Source organism: Rhinolophus sinicus, linkage group LG07 (assembly GCF_036562045.2).
Source record: "Rhinolophus sinicus isolate RSC01 linkage group LG07, ASM3656204v1, whole genome shotgun sequence".
Classification (NCBI taxonomy): Eukaryota; Metazoa; Chordata; class Mammalia; order Chiroptera; family Rhinolophidae; genus Rhinolophus; species Rhinolophus sinicus.
Window position 1 is genome coordinate 63,453,761 of NC_133757.1, and position 17,225 is coordinate 63,470,985.

At 47.1% G+C, this 17,225-nt stretch overlaps 1 protein-coding gene across 2 annotated transcripts in view; it reads right to left on the reverse strand.

Annotated features, from left to right (window-relative positions):
- VSTM4 (V-set and transmembrane domain containing 4) overlaps nucleotides 1-15,613 on the reverse strand; it is a 102,070-nt gene extending 86,457 nt beyond the window's left edge. For both annotated transcript variants that reach the window (XM_019730126.2, XM_019730127.2), the window contains exons 1-2: nucleotides 15,488-15,613; nucleotides 7,917-8,315 (exon numbers count right to left, since the gene is read on the reverse strand). In XM_019730126.2, coding sequence (XP_019585685.2) covers nucleotides 7,917-8,315; nucleotides 15,488-15,548 — 460 coding nt within the window. In that variant the 5' untranslated portion in view covers nucleotides 15,549-15,613. The remainder of the gene's footprint in view (nucleotides 1-7,916; nucleotides 8,316-15,487) is intronic.
- Nucleotides 15,614-17,225: the final 1,612 nt, after the last annotated feature.

Below are 17,225 nucleotides of genomic sequence, written 5' to 3' on the forward strand. Positions count from 1 at the left end.
GAGACTCACCCCACCCAATCATGTGCCCAGCATGAACTTCTTTCAGAAGCTGACCCATACGAGCAGTCAGCCTGGGCCTGCACTACAGACTTTCTTAAAGTCTCTCAAAGGTCCACAAACCCCAAACAAGTAGCAGCTGGCCTTGGTATGCCCTGATCATCTTGATAAGTGTCCCCAAACTGGACACTAGTAGCAGCAGCCTCAGTTCACAGCATAATCACTCCCAGGTGCATCCAGGCCCAGCACAAACCATTACCAACCACAGATCATGTTGTAGATCATGTTGTAGCTCCTACCAGGTGGCCCTGGGCCAAGTACAGGCAGCAGCTGACCTTGGCATGCACTGGCGCCCCTCCCCAGAGGCTCCACAACCAACACACCTGGTGGCCGGTTTCAACTTATACCAGAGCACCACCCAATTAGCACCACAAGCAACACTCCCAAAAGGTGGACTCAGCAGGCACCAGAGCCCCACTAATGTGAATCCCCCACAAAACAGCTTGTTCACTATAATCAAGGCCAGTCCTCACAGCCAGTCAGCCTGAGGATCAATCCCACCCACTGACATGCCAACAGCAATCAAGGATCAACTACAATGGGAGGGCACACACAACCCATACAAGGGACAGCCCGGGAGCATCTGGGTCAGGTGACCAGGGAGACTGCACCCTGGGCCCCACAGGACACCTACCACATAAGGCCACTCAGCCAAGACTGAGAGATGTACCAGATCTACCTAATACATAGAAACAAACACAGGGAGGCAGACAAAATGGGGAGACAAAGAAACATGTCCTGAATAAAAGAACAGGATAAAACTCCATGAAAAGAACTAAACAAGATGGAGACGGGCAATCTACCAGATGCAGAGTTCAAAACACTGGTTATAAGGATAATCAATAAACTTAGGGGAAGAATACATAAACTCAGTGAGAACTTCAACAAAGAGATAGGAAACATAAAAATGGAGATAGAAAACATAAATAGTCAGAAATGAAGAATACATTACATGGAGTCAACAACAGATTAGATGAAGCAGAGGACTGAATCAGCAATTTGGAAGACCAGGCAGTATAAAACACACAATCAGAACACAAAAAAGAAAAAGAATAATGAGGATAACTTAAGAGGCCTCTGGGGCAACATCAAGTGTAAAAACATTCACATCACAGGGATACTACAAGAAGAGAGAGAGCAAGGGATTGAAAACCTATTTGAAGAAATGACTGAAAAGTTCCCTAACATGGCAGAGGAAAAAGACATACAAGTCTAGGAAGCACAGAGAGTCTCAAAAAAGATGAACTCAAAGAGGCCCACACCAAGACACATCATAACTAAAATGCCAAAAGTTAAAGACAAATAGAGAATCTTAAAAACAGCAAGAAAAAAGCAGTTACTTACAAGGGAGCTCCCACAAGACTGTCAGCTCATTTCTGAACAGAATCTTTGCAGGCCAGATGGGATTGGCAGAAAATATTCAAAGTGATGAAAAGAAAGGACCTACAACCAAGATTACTCTACTCAGCAAGGCTGTCATTTAGAATTGAAGGACAGATAAGGAGCTTCCCAGACAAGAAAAAGCTGAAGGAGTTTATCACCACCAAACCAGTATTACAAGAAATGTTAAAGGGACTTCTTTAAGAAGAAAAAGAAAGAAATCAAAAACATGAATAAGAAAATATTGCAAAGAAAAAAATTCTCACTGACAAATGCCAACATATAAAGAAAGCAGCAGACCAACAAACACTAAAGCTAGTACAAATGTTAAAATGTAAAAGTAGGAAGATAATACGTAATTTTAACAGTAAATTAAGCGATTCACACAAACACACATACACACACACAAAAAAAAATACATAATTACAAAAATACAGAGAATGCCAAAAAAATGTATACACATTTTATGAAAGGAAAAAACTGTATTAAAATTACACTGATGGTAACCACTTTGAGCACCTCTTGTAATTGCAGAAGTCAAATGTGACTTGTATTCATCTTTTGTTATTGGTATATATTGAGTATTACAATTTTCATACAGTTTTTTCCTTTCTTAAAATGTGTATACATTTTTTGTGGCACCCTCTGTATAAACGTGGATGGGATGAGCGATTTTAGAATGTGTTTGAACTTAAGTGACCATTAATTTAAAATAGACTGCTATAAACATAACTTGGTACCGTGTTTCCCCGAAAATAAGACTTAGCCAGACCATCAGCTCTAATGTGTCTTCTGGAGCAAAGATTAATATAAGACCCGGTCTTATTTTAATATAATATAATATATGATATGATATATGATATATGATATATGATATGATATGATTATAATATAATATAATATAATATAATATAATATAATATAATATAATACAATACAATATAATACTGGGTCTTATATTAATTTTGCTCCAAAAGACGCATTTGAGCTGATGGTCCAGGGAAACATGGTAGATACAGAGAACAAACTGATGGTTGCTAGTTGGGAGAGGTGTTAAGGGAGTAGGTGAAAAAAGTGAAGAGATTAAGACGTACAAATTGGCAGTTAGAAAATAGTCACGGGGATGTAAAGTACAGCTTAGGGAATATAGTCAATAATCTTGCACTAACTGTATATGGTATCAGGTGGGTGCAAGACTAATCAGGGATTACTTCAAAAGTAATGTAAATGTCTAACCACGGTGCTGTACACCTGAAACTAGTATAATATTGAATGTCAACTATAATTAAAAAATAAATAAAATTTAAAGATCCTTATTAAAAGTATAAAATATCTAGAAATAAACATAATAAAAATATTCAAGACTTACGTGAAGAAATCTATACTGAAAGATAATTTTTTAAAAATGACCCTCAATGCATGAAGGAACACAGCAGGTCCCTGGATAGGAACATTTAAAATCATAAAGATGAATAAGATGTATATACCTGCCCCAAGGTGATTTATAAAGCCAATTAAATCCCAGTAAAGTCAAATCCTAACATAATTTTTACAAAACTAGGTAAGATCATCTGAAGGAAAAACTAAATGTATAAGAATAGGCAAGACTTTTATTTAATGAATAGTAAGGAGATTTGTCCTATTCTATAATAATTAAAATAGTGCTATATTGGTGAGGTAGACAGAGCTTACATTTAAATGCTGGAATTTAGCTTATGAAAAATGTGGCATTTCAAGATAGGTGAATTTTATCTGATCAGTCGATAATGTAGAGACAACAAAATAGCCATATGGAAACAAAAAGTAAATTAGCTACTCCCCACCTTATATAAAAATGGATTACAAAGAGATAAAGAAATAAAACTTTCTTTTAATCCTTTAAAAATATTAAAGAAAAATATGGAAAACACTTTTATAACACTTCCCAGATAAGATATAAAACCAAGGACCATGTGCAATTTATTGATATAAATTATATCTCAATTAAAAATACAACTGGAAAAAGGAATACCTTAAAGGAAAACATGGCCAATGTGAAAATGTAAAATATCTATGGGGTAAAAATATAAGTAAAGTATAAAGACAAGTAACAAATAGGAAGAAAATTGTGCATCATATATAATACCACGTTTCCCCACAAATAAGACTGGGTTTTACATTAATTTTTGCTCCAAAAGACGCATTAAGGCTTACGTTCAGGGGATGTCATCCTGAAAAAGCATGCTAGGGCTTATTTTCCAGTTAGGTCTTATTTTCGGGGAAACACGGTAGCTACCAAATTAATGATACGAAAAAGACAGCAAGCAATTGAAAAATAGGCAAAGGTTATAGATGGGCAATGACAGAAGAAAATTTTTAAACAGTCAATAAACATATGAAGAGATGTACAATCTCACTAATTGAATACATACTTTAAATTAAATTGTATAGTATTGAATATAATAATTGAAATTAAACCAACAATGAAATATTATTTTCTCCATCATTGTGATAAATAATGGAAAAGATTAATAATGTCCATTGTTAATGAGGCTTCAGGGAAATAGATACTCTCAGCAATGATGGTCAGAGTATAAATTTGTAAAGTCTTTTTGGAGAGCAACTTGGCATTGTCTATTAAAAATTTAAATATGCATAGCCTTAGGTCCAGCAATTTTCTTTCCAAGAACCTAACCAACAGAAACACTTGGAAATGAATACTAGGGTGTTCACTGAAGCACTTGGTTGTATCAATGAAAAATTGGACGTTTCCTAAGTTTTCATCACTGGGGAATGATGGGATACAGTTTGGTATTGTCTCGCTATGTAATATCAATTACCAACAATACTTATAAAGCACTGAGTGTAGTGTTGTTAAAATATGTGTGTGTGGATATGCATGAATGCCAATAGGAGAAGAACTTGAAAGATCTACACCAAATCACTAACAATGATTACCTCTGGGGATGGCAGTCGAAGTGGGATATTAAGGTGGAAGCAGAGGAAACATAGACTTTCGCATTTTAGTTTTGACATTGATTCTTTTATTACATGTAATATTTTTTAAAATCATCCCTGTGCTGCAGCAGCTTACAAAAAACCTTGGTGTGACTACACAATGTTGTGTAAATAGTGTTAAAAACGGAAGCTGCAGGATGCTATAGGTGGAAGAGGTCTCCATAGGCTGGCACACACAAAGAAGGGCTGATGGAAGAGGAAGGATGAATAAGGGATCTCAAATGAGATGTACAATTGGAACAAGCCAATAGAAAGAGAGGGGAGGTCTTCCAGAGAGGGTAACTTTATCCGCCAAGTCATGCCTACCTCAAAGTCACCCATAGCAAGAAGACCATTGCAATCAAAGACCGTTTCATTTATTCACCATGTACTCATTCAGTGTCAACTGTGTACCAGGTCTTGTTCCAGGCTTTCATAGCTGCCATCACCATCACCACCATCAGCAGCACCATCCCTCAAAAGTATATATTATATAGACCAATCCATGGCAAAAAGGCATTTTCAATGCTGGTGGGAATATAAGTTCACTAACTACTCTCAAGGCAAAGTTACCTCTTTAAATTGTATCAGTCTTTAACTGAGTATACCTTTGGCCCTGGCAATCCAGGACTTTATTCTGAGTACAGGGACCTGAGTGGAGATTTACTGACAAGGATTAGACAACATAAATGACAGTAACTAGGAAGGTAAACTGTGGTACATCCACGTCATGGAATGTCATTCCACATTTAAAACTATGTTATGGAAGCATATTTAACAATGCAGGAAAATGTCCACTCTATCTAGTTATGTGAGACAAGCCAGTCACGAAACAGTATTTATGGTAGGAGTGGAATTAAGTTTTTAATTTTCATTTGCATAAAAATGTCTGGAAGGATTTACAATGAAATGTTAAGTCATGCCTGGGTGGAGATATTACAAGTCATTTTCATATTTTTCCATGTTTTCTCTAACTGAGCTACATATATTACTTTTGCAATAGAAAGCAACCAACATGTGGAAATCAGGGTAAATAACAAGAGCCATACTCCTCTGACATTTGCCGTGTACCAGGAACCATCCCTTAAATGCATCAGCACGTGCCACCTCCTTTTGCAACAGCAGGATGAGAAAAGACCACGCATCAGCCCTTCTGGAAGTTTACAGGGAAAGACAAGCAATTTGATCTCACGTTAAGAACACTGCAGGGAGAACACAATAATGCATGGTCAAGGGCAGGGGGTGGGGTAGTAGTAGAAAGAATTACCAAGAAAGGTTTCCTTCCCATGGATAGCTTGAGAAGCAAAGTGAGCATGTCAGAAAAGAAGGGCTATGGGGCCCAGCCCAGAAAAGGCACTCAATCCAGAAACACCTCTGAGAGTTTTTTATTTAATATTCCAGTCCAAACATATTTGCCCACAGAATTTTTCATTGTGTTGTTTGTTTTGCTCTTGTTTTCCATATAATAACTACTGAGGTAGAGCCTTAGGAAAACAAGGCCCCTGGATAAGCAAGGCCTATGGGAAGGCCCCCTGGAGGGGCTGGAGCCACAGGAAGGACAGCAACCAAGCCTCCACCAACTCCTTTTAGCCTAGAGCAGAGGCGCTCCAACCTAAACAAGCGTCTGCTTTCAGGCCATTCACTTGGGGTTTCTTCTCGGCAACCCCGTTAGCACAGATGTCTGGAAGCCTAAGTGGTACCTTCTAGAAGTATGGTCATGGCTTCCTCAGATTTTGAATCTTCTTGTCAGAAAGCCATGGACCTGCCAGAGGCTGAGGAAGTGTGAGGAACAGGCAGCTCTGAGGCAGAGCAGACACAGCAAGGGAGGCTCCCCTGTGAGGTGAGCACCACTTCCAGGTGCGAGATGGGGCGTGGGGTGGGGGAAGACAGGAAGAACAGGAGACAGAAGCAGACACAGGGAAGAGGAACAAGCAAAGAGACTGAGAGTGAAGGGAAGGGAAGAGGAGAGAGGAGAGAGGGGAGGAACAAGGGACAGAAGGCGCAGAAAGGGGAGAAGAGAAAGGGGTTTTTGGGAAGAGAGAGGAAAGGGGAGGAAGGGGGTGGAGGACAAGGAAGTGGAGGGGCGGAGAAGAAGAGGGGCAGATTTTTATTTCCTGTGAACACTTAAGAATGACCTCGGGTTTTTGGAGCAAGCACACACATACATGTTCTGGAAGGAAGGAACCCACTTCACTCCCTGAAAGTAGAGTCACAAGAATGAACTAAATGATTTCACTCACTTGAATGTAGGGAACCTGTTTATCTATTCCAATTGACTGAGTCGTTACTGCCAAGATACTTAGTGTATGGCTCCAGAATATACTGTGACATAAAAATAAAAAAGACATATATACAAAGTTAGGTTTCTGAGCCAAGTGATATTCAGAGTGGATTTCCTCCTCGGCCTTCAGCCATCTAATGTATTTCTCTGTTTTCTGTGCCAAAATATATATTTATACTAATAGTCATTTATTCTCTTGAATTGATTTGTTTAAGGAGAAAAAGTGCACGACATTTCAGATAGTACATCATTCTGTGCTTGAGAACATTACAATAAGCAAACTCCACGGACAAAGTTGGACTGCTTAAAGACTACCCACGTAAGTCATTCACTCTAACATGTCCCTTACTCACATAGGATACTAAAAATACCTTTCATAACTGAGTTTTACCAACTGAAAAAAAAGCCTACCAAAACATGACTAATGCCTTTAATACTGTACACATGTATGTAATGAAATCAGATTCTTTTTCCTATTTGGGACCATCAGCTTTACTTCCTCATCCTCTTGATCTTGCGCCAGACAAAACTCGAAGCAATCAAAACTGTACTTTCAGCACACAATAGCAAGTCTTATTAAAATTGTGAGCGGTATATTCTTGAATAGAACACTTGTGATAAAAAATGACAACTCCCGAATACGGCACTTGGTAGCGAAGGTGTCCCAGAACGCGGCCCATAGCTCCTACCTGTCTCCAGGAAGGGAGGCCTACCTCTGGTCCTCTGCCCACTTCCGGGTGACTTTCTCAGTGAGCTGTTACAGCATGAGTCTTGTATCAGTTCCTTTGGGCAACAGATCAGCGCCAGCAGTCTTCCCTGCTCTGAGGCCTGGCAACTGCCACCAGGACCTCCCAACGCCTGCCTCTTCCCATGGGTGCCCTGCACCCCAGAGCAATCAGGCTGCACAGACCTGCACTGGAGGCGCAGCTACAGCCAGTGCCACCTTTCGAACTCGAAGGAGGTTTGGCCCAGAGGGTGGGCTGGGCAGCATGGGGCCAGGCTCATGCTCCTTTCTGTCCTGGCTTCCATGTCTACACTACACGTCAGCCCAGCATCCACGGAAAGATCTATGCTCACCCCCATGGCCTGGTTCATATGGCCGTGCCCCTTAAAGGCCCAGAAGGTGTGTTCTAGCCCAGTGGGACCATCCTGGAGGCCCCTGCCTGGCCGATAGCAGGGAGGACCACTGACTTGTCCCCCACGCCTCTCCCCAGCCACTTACCTCTCATTTCTGTCTCTGAGGAGCCATTGGACCAGGCTGTCCACTTATTTCTGTGCTTGCTGATTTCCTGGACTTTGCAGACGTAATGCCCTTGATCGGCTGGCCGGAGAGTCAAAACAGAGAGCGTGTAGAGCACCCCACGCCGCTCCTCCAGGAGGCGCAGCCGCTGCCGGTAGGCACTGCGGCTGAAATTCCCATAGTACTGCACCACCCGGAGCTTGGTCATCTTAACCATCAGGGCCTCCTGGGCATCGGGGCGCGCGAAGAACCAGCGCACGGCCAGCAGGCTGTCCTTCCGCCTCTTCTGGGAGACATGGCAGAGAAGAGTGGCATTGTCCCCCTCCAAGTAGTCAACCACAGGCCCCGGGGACACAGTGACATTGAGGGCCCCACAGACCTCTGCAGAGAAAACAGGAAGAAAGTGAGGAAGGCCACTGCGTTTCTACAGGTGTGTCTTTTCTCCAGAAGCTCCTATGAGCTGCGTGGCCAGAGAGTTAGGCTGCCCCAGCCCTCCATGCGCACTCTCTGCCTTCAGAACGGCCAGAAGGTGGGCTCCTTCTGGGGGGAGCTTCCATGGTCTCCTCTATGAGAGGGTCCTATCCACGTGGAATGCCACTGACCACCTGGCCCAGAGGTATGTTTCTTTTTTTTTTTTTTTTTAATTAGTTGCTGATGTTTAAAATTCAGGAGACTTCACATAAAAATTTGGATTTTTAGAATCTTTTAAAAATTCCCAGCCCTCATTCAGCCCCTCCGTCCACCTCCCCAAGGCCTGCTTGGATCAGTCTCACCACCTGCCTGAGTGGACAGCGCTATGGGTCCAGGAGCTGCCTTTCCCTATCTCAGCTATCTCAACTGTCACCAAGGCAGATTCTCAGCATCAGTCAGGCGTGTTAAACTAGTACCAGGAGCCAGAACCACCGGGGCTTCTCAGTTTCTTGCTCGAAGTCTCTCTGGACTCAGAGCTGAAGTGCAGGAATAAAGAATGATCGAGTCCAGGGATTAGAGAACCTCCCAACCCCCAAAAGATGCTCCAGAAGTCCCGGCCCTGTCCACTACTTCCTGTCCTTTGGGTTCTTAGACCCACCCCATGGGCTGCCCTTCTGGCTGGTGCAGGGCAACCGGGCCACCCTGAGCTCATGGGCAGCGCCTTCCCCTGGCAGACAGAGCCCAGAAAGGACACTTTGCATGAGATGCCCAGAACCTCCTCTGTCCAAGCTGGGCTGTCTTCTCACTGGGTCTCACATCTTCACCCTGTGAGGCCCAGTGCAAAACTCTAGGAAGCACCATTTCCTGCCCACCCACTGCATGAGCAGGGGTTCCCAGGTCACCCCAAATTACAAATGTCCCTCAAATATCAGCTGGTTACAGGAAAGGGCTTGGGCCCTCATGTCAGAGTCACCAAAAGCTCTGAACCTTAGTCAGTGGTGCAGGTGAGCAGAGGAAGGATGACAAAGAGACCAGAGAGCTGAACCTTGCACTGTGAAGAGGCTGTGAGTCAACAAGTTGAGGCCCTGTGTGTGTCAGGCGGGGTAGGGGTGACACATAAAAATATTCTTCATTGTAAAAATCCAGCCAATAAGCTCATCCTCTTGTATGGTTTCCACTATTGATTTAATGAACGGAACACCTTGAGAGACACAACTTGAAGGTCAATGCTCTCTCGTTTTCGTTCTCATCTGTTAGAAGCCCACCAGGGCATGCTCCAGGATAGCCCAAGGCCCTCAACTTAATCACATCAGCAAGTGCCTTTTGCTGTACAACGTGGCATCCACAGGTTCAGTGATCAGGACACAAGCATTGTTGGGGGTCACTGCTTAGCTACCATACTGGGATAGTCTTTCGTTACCTTCAAAAAATAGGTGGAAGTAAATTCAGAAGTAAAAGGTTGATGCTTGATGGACTCTGAGCAGCTGTGGACAACAATGAGGTCTTCTGTGTCTACAGTGACAAAGGATAAAGCCAGCCCAGGGAGCTACTCAGAGTATGCAGATAAACAGGTGACTGAGGAAGATATATGCTCTCTAGCAACAATCTAACAATCTCACTGTCCACGCAAGTCACTCACACAAGACAAAAGGGCAGGATCTGCCCCCGCTCTCTCCCCTGCCACTTACCTGCCTTGCCCTTATTAAATTAGTCCAAGAGCATTTCCCCTGACTGTTAAGGCCCTGCCTAAAGGCCCCACGCTGGGAGCTCCCTGGTGAGCAGCGACACAGCCAGAACACCAGGCTGACCCCACTCCAACAGCTGGGAGAGCAGCAGAGATGCAGCAGCTGGCTTCCAGAATTGAAGTCCCGCTCCACCCGCCCCCAAGGGCTCCCCACTAGAGGCAAGGAAAGCTAGGGAAGGCAGGAAATTGAAACAATATGGGTGGGATAAGAGCACTGGCGAGCCCCCACACCCCAGTCTCCTCCTGTTAACACTGCATGAGGAGGAATTATTCATAGTGACTGAAACTAGGAGAAAGTGCCAAGTGCTCTGTCCCCATGGGAGGCCAGATTCCATCCTGGAGGCAAACTAGCAACCCTTCGGCTTCTGCAGCTCAGGCCAGGAATCAACAGTTCCCAGGAAAGGGAAGGGACTGAACCATCTTGCCAAGAGGAACCCACCTCTCCTCTTCACCTGTGCACGTCTCCGCCTTCAGTGAGCTCCATATTCTCACAAACGGCTCCAGCATGTTTCTCCCAATGAAGTGCAAAGACCCTTGTTATGGACTGAATTGTGTCCCCTCCAAATTCATATACTGAATGCCAAGCCCCAGGACCTCAGAACATGACTGTCTTTGGAGACAGGGTCTTTAGAGAGGTGACTAAGTTAAAATCAGCCCATTAGGGTGGGCCCTCATCCAACACAATTGGCGTCCTTATAAAAAGAGAACATTAGGACAGAGACACACAGAGGGCAGACCATGTGAAGACACAGGGAGAAGAGCGTCATCTACAGGCCAAGGAGAGGGATCAGAAGAAACCAACCCTGCCAGCACCTTGATCTCAGACCTCTGGTCTCCAGGATTGTGAGCAATACATGTTCGCTGTTTAGACCACCCAGTCTAGGGTAGTTTGTTATGGCAGCCCTAGCAAACCAACACCACTTTGTTCACAGAAAGGCTCATTTCAACCCTACATCTGCTACCAACCCGGAAAATCATACCCACTGTCAACAGGAGAGTATGGGGCTGGGGGATTGTGGTAAAACTGTGATGCTCAAGAGCCCCTTGGAGTGTTAAATCTTTGCTCCATGGTGAGTAGCAACACAGCCAGAACGCCAAGCTGACCCCACTCCAATAGCTGCCCAGGGGATCAGAAGGCAGAGAGCAGCAGAGATGCAGCAACCAGCTTCCAGAGGACACAGGCTCTCAGGTCATAGGGGTCCCCATGCCCATGATAAGCTTTCTCAGAAAACCAGGTGGCAAGGTAACAAGCTCCTCTAGGCACTGGAGATGCCTCACAGTTTGTGTGCACCACGGGAAGGAGGGAGAAAATGCAGGCAGAGGACCCAGTGCCTGGCCAATGTTAGCTCAGCTGGGTGTTTAGTTAAGTACCAGGAGAGAGAGGGACACAGCTCCTGTCCCATCGCAGTCATCAGGCCCCAAGTGGCTCAGCAGAGAACTTAGCAGTGGGCATCAGGACCTTGGGGAACAAGAGCATTACCTGAGTAGGGAGGTAGGCAGTGTCCGTAGGAGTCAAAGGCTTTCCCTTCTGGGTCTCAGTGACAAAAGAGGACACAGAGCATACACACTTTGCAGGGCAAGAGGCAAGTCAAGCAAACCTGGGCCAAGCCAGCTACAGGACAGGGAAGGATGGGTGTCACTAGACCCTCCTACACCAGGTAAGGTAAGGGAGCAGCCCCAGGCGGGGCAGCGACAGGCCTCTCCAAGCCTAGGAGGGAGAACTGTCCAAGTCATTATGGTCCAGAGAAGAACTAAATTGCTTCCTTTGTGACCCTGCATTGCAGGAAACTGAAGTGAGAGGAAGACTCTTCCATTCCCCCAGGGAACCTCCACACTCAGAGTTCCTGCTTCCCCCAGCCTCTGCCCCAGCTTATGCTTCGTTCACTTAATCGCTCAACAAATACTTGTTGAGTAACAGCTCTGTGCAGGGCACTGTGTGAAGAAGACGGCACTGCTAACTTCGTGGAGCCTTCAGTCCAGTGGACAAGGAAGCTGGTCAGCAGGAAAAAGACACAGGAGTATGTGACGACAAACAATGCCACACACTGCAGAGAAAAGGTGCAGGGGCAAATCAGAGTAGGATTCTGATCTAGCCGACAGGGTCAGGGAAGAGACCCTGGGGAGGTGAGCAGGAGCTGAAGGATGAGTTGGATTAATGACCTAAAATTCAGGGCAGCAGCAAGGATTCAGCTTCCTGGGAGTGGGTCCCACCTCTGCAAAAGCCCTGAGACAGGATGCGCCTGCTGCAAGCTGGCAATGCAGAGCTCAGCACCCTCTGCTAAAGTCCACTGCCCTGTGGCCCAGGCAGCCACACGGGTCTGCAGGCAGACTTCAGGAAGGGGCTTTCCACCACAACTGGGGCCTCCAAGGCCAATTCTGAAAGGAGAATATGACAACATGGGCAGGGGGCAGAATGGCCCAAACAGAGGAACAGGATTCTGCTGCAGGGAAACTTGTTCCTTCAACAAGCATGGGCTCTGTTACTTGGGAGCCCTGGGTGCCCCATGTGGGCTGGGCCTCAGGCTGCTCATGGCCCTAGACCTTCCCTGTGGCTCGGTGGGACTGGGCAGAAAGCCAGGAGTTAGCATTCAACAAAGCTGGGTTGGAAACATGGTTCTATTAGGAGTAAGGCCCTCCGAGCCTGTTTCCTCATCTGCAAAATGGGAAGATGAGACTTTGCATGGTGAGGGTAAAGCTCCAAAGGTAAAGTAACTTTCGAATACCAATAATAGTTTGCATGCCCTGAGAGATGGGCAGGTGGGGGCAACATTTTTGAGTGAGGGACCCCACATTTTCATTTTGCACTGGATCCCACAAATTGTGTATCTGTTTCTGCCTGTAAGCAAACATTACATTCCTGCAGATAAGATTGATGGTGTATAACCTTCTTGTTCCCATTTATATAGTGTCCTGAAAAGGACCAACAGCTCAGAAAACAGCCAAAAAGAACATCAGTGTAGTCAAATAGTGCGCCACCTACTTGTGTAGTACACAACCTCTCTCCATCCTCTCTGTCTCCCTCTCATACTTATCGTGAAGTGGAAGATGGCAACCTCCAGATGTGGGAGAAGGTAGGACTTCCAACAGAAACAAGGCACTGGCCCTGCCTGGGACGCAGAGGTGGGCATGGCCCAGGTCCCTCCGTTCTGACCTGGCCAGTGATGTGCTAATGGTTCTTCGCCCCACACCTCTCTGTCCTCAGGAGCCTGCCCCACTCACTTCAGGGAGCCAGGAGCCGCTACACTTATAAGGAATGCAAACTGTGTGTACCACTCATCAGCGAAAATCTCATTCTTATTAAATGGAGAGTCTGAATTCATGACAAATAAAGCTCTGAAAATAATACAATCACATTACTTAATAACCCATGACCCTACGAGCCAGTGCTTACCAAGCACCAAGCGGAAGTGCTATCAGACCTAACCTATGGGGTGATTCAGCATTCGAAATAAGCCCATCACCTGAAAACAGCTCTCATCCAGGACAAACACACGGCCTTGACCAATGATATGGGCTAACATTTGCTGGGTGTGATCTCCTTGCCAAGCACCATTCTAAGCACTTGAGATGTATTTTCCCAGTTCATCCTCATATTATGTTTGTCCCCATTTTACAGACAAGAGGGACGAGGCCCAGAGAGGCTAAGTCGCTTGCTCAAACTCACACAGAATGTGGCAGAGCTGGCATTTGAACCTAGGCCACCTGGCTTCAGAGCCAACTCTCAACCACCACTTTGCAAGACAGCTTGGCTCTTAGTGAATACTTTGCCCCTCAGTTTGTTTTTCTGTAAAATGAGAGGTGGAACCAGGTGATAGCTAAGGTCCTGCTCTGCCCCAAAATAGAGGTAGAAATGTTCAGCAATCCAGACTTCTGTATAAAGTAGCTCTGCCAGGCCCTCCCTTGGGGTATGGTGACAAAGAGTCATGGGTGAAACACAAGAATGGGTGGCACATGGTGATTTCTGCACAAGCAGAAACTGTCATCGTTTTCTGAGACAAGGCCTTGGGCACAGCCAGAGCAAACTCTACAGAATCCCAAATTCCAGTTCTCGAGGCCTGAGGTCTCCTGGAAACAGGAGAATGTACTTGATCCCCAAAAAGCTGCTGTCTGGGGGCACCCTCTCTGACAGCACATATGATTAGGAAGGTGGTCACAGAGACTGGGGGACAAAGACCCCTGTGCCCCCTTGCATCCCACTGGCTGCTGGCTACTCCACACAGGCTACCAGAGCTGGCCTGGCTCAACCATCCCAGTCAGATCTGCGGCCACTGCCTGTCAGCCAAGACAGTGACAATGGTGAAAAGAGTATTTCCCACAGTGCTGATGGCAGGTTCACTGGAAATCCCACCGCACAGGTAGCCGGGGACAATGGGTAAATTTCTTCCCACTGTGATGATCCAAGTCACTCTTCCTCAGAATCTGATCTATGTTGGCTCCAGGGCCAGCTCCATCACTTGGTAGCTGGGTCAAACTTGGAAAATTACTTAACTCTGAGTATCAGTATCAGCCTTCTTGCTAACAAAACAACAGAAATGCAGCTTAGTCAGTATGAGCACAGAGTCTAGAGCCAGGCTTCCTAGGTTCAAATCCCAGCGCCACCACTTAAGGCAAGTTGATTCATGGGCCTGTGCCTCAGTTTCCTCATCTACAAAATGGGGACAATAATAGCACCTCCCTGAGAGGTTATCGGCAAGTTTAGCTGATCATGATTATTACTCTGGCCAGCAAGGCCCTTTCAGCACTGAGGCAGGCAGGCAGGGAGGGCCCTAAGGAATAGAGAAAATTTTCCAGAAATTTAGAAGTGGCCAGAAACCCTGAACTGAAGAGGCTGCAGCTAAGGCAGGGTGCTTTGCAAACGACCCCACTTCATCCAGCCCTGGATACCCTATCTCACCAGGCTTGGTCATCGCAAACAGCCCAGGGACATGCCCACAGTCCCCAACGCCAGCCTGGAGATCCAGCCCCTCCTGAATGGGTTGGCCAAGCAGCGCTCCGAAGAGAGTTAAAGGGAAGTTGCTGCCCAGACTAACCTGCCAACAGTTGTGGGTCCTGACTGCTGTGGAGAAAAAAAGAAAACAAACCAACAACTAGGGCTCGCGCGGTCAGGCTTAAACCTTCCACTTGAAGGCCTGGCCCTTGGAAAGGGTCTGTTCTGAGCCTCTTTGCGGAGCGCTGGGGCCCCGGCCGAGGAGGGGAGGAAGGGGGCCGCCGCCCGCACCCTCTGCCAGGCATCCGCACGGCGACAGGGACAGAGCGGACCTGGGCCCGCCGGTGCGCACGGGGAGAGGGAGGCCCGGAGGCTGCAGTGTCTCCCAGCCAGGCCTGAGCCCCGAGCCCCCGCCACTCCTCCCGCGGGGTCCCGGAGCCGCCTCCCGCCAGCCGGGTCCGCCGTGCTTACCCCGGGCGGGGGCCGGAGCCCGCGCCAGCAGCACGGCAGCCGCCAGTGCCAGCAGCCGCATCTCCCCACCGCCGACCGGCGCTGTGACGCGGAGTCGTGCCGCCGCCCGCCGGTCCTCGCCGCCCAACCCGCCCTGCGCCCGCCCCCAGCCCCGGCCCCGGCTCGGCCCAGGCCCGTCCCGCCCCTGGGCGGCCCGCCCCCTGGGCCTGGCTTCAGGGTGCCTTTGGCCTCCCTGGACAAGGGCTCTTCCCCAGCCAGGTGATCATTCCTTTGCAACCTGTGAATGTCTCATTTACACCATTCCCATTGCACATATGAGAAAACTGAGGTTCTGAGACCTGATGGCTGGACACGGAATATACAGCTGCAATGGGAGTTGCAGTCTGTTTGAATCTCAGACAGTTACTGCTAAGGGAAGGACGTCTTGGAGCTTGCAGGTCCGGTGAGTGGGGGAAATTACTAAAGGCAATGGCGGCCGCCGTGTGAGGCTAACATACTGACCAGCACCTTGCCATGGCTCCACAGAGACCTTTGTGAGCTAAGGATCTGTTGAGGGAGAAGTTGTCTCCTGTGCCCTGAATTGGGCGTTGGAGGGTGTCAGACAGGGACCCTTGAAATACTGAGAGGGTCCACACGGACAAGTTCAGAGTGCGCTGACACTATTAAAAATAATGACTACTGAGGGTGCCCTCAGCTACAGCCTGGGCTAGGTACTTGGTACCTGTTACTGAATCTGGTACTGTGAGACCCTGGGACAGCTCCTTAATCTCCATATGCCTCAGTTTCCTCCACCTGTACAATGGGAAAATGGGCATGTCCCTTATGTGGTGTTTAAGAAGATCAAGTGAGACAGTTCCAGTTAAGGCCCATGAATGTCAGCTATCATTAGTATTATCATTATAGAAAAGGAAGCAGGGAGATGAAAGAGCTGACCTACGTCAAACAGTCAGGGAGCAGTGACAATGCTATTCAGCCCAGGTCACTCTGAGCCAATGCCTGGGCTCTTCACTGTGGTTCTAAACTAGGGGTCTGAGCCTGACTGATGTGTTAATCCAGGATCTCCAGAGCAAGAACAATGTATATTAGGTATGTGTTGTGTGTGTGTTTCAGGGGAGGTCTTTGAGGGGTTTTGGAAAAGGTGGGCCCTGCTTGAGACTGGGTCTTTTCAGGAGGAGAACAGGGTCCCCATCTCCTTCCCTCTAAGGGCAGTGAGGAGGGTGGAGAAGGCATAGAGAGAGAGGTGGTGTTGCCCACCGGTGCTGAGCCCCAGGGCATGTCCCAGAGGAACCGTCTACCCCTGCAGCCCAGGCCAGTGGGTGCAGCCTTTGTGATCTCTCCAAATCCCAGGCGCTTCCGGGGGTCCTGGGATCCATAGTCCCCATACGGCGCTTCTAGTTGGGAGACCCTCACATGGAGCAGGTACTGCAGAGAATGGGCTGACCATCAAGGCAGCCAGACTGAAGAGAGTGGCCCCACTTCTCAGCCAGACTGGTAAAAGGACCTGAGGAGTCCATGGTGAGCTGGCTGCAAGGCCCCTGAGTCTGATGCCAAGGGAAAGAAGTGAGGACAAAAACTGGTGTCAAGCTGGCTCCTCCAGCCCAGGAATGCAAACATCCTTAGGGGAATTCCAGACCAAAGCTTGGAAACCACTTTGCATGTGTGAGCAACTAATCCTCACAACCCATCCCTGTGCAGTCCCAGGCTTCGTTTTATAGATTAGTAAACTCAGGCCCAAAGA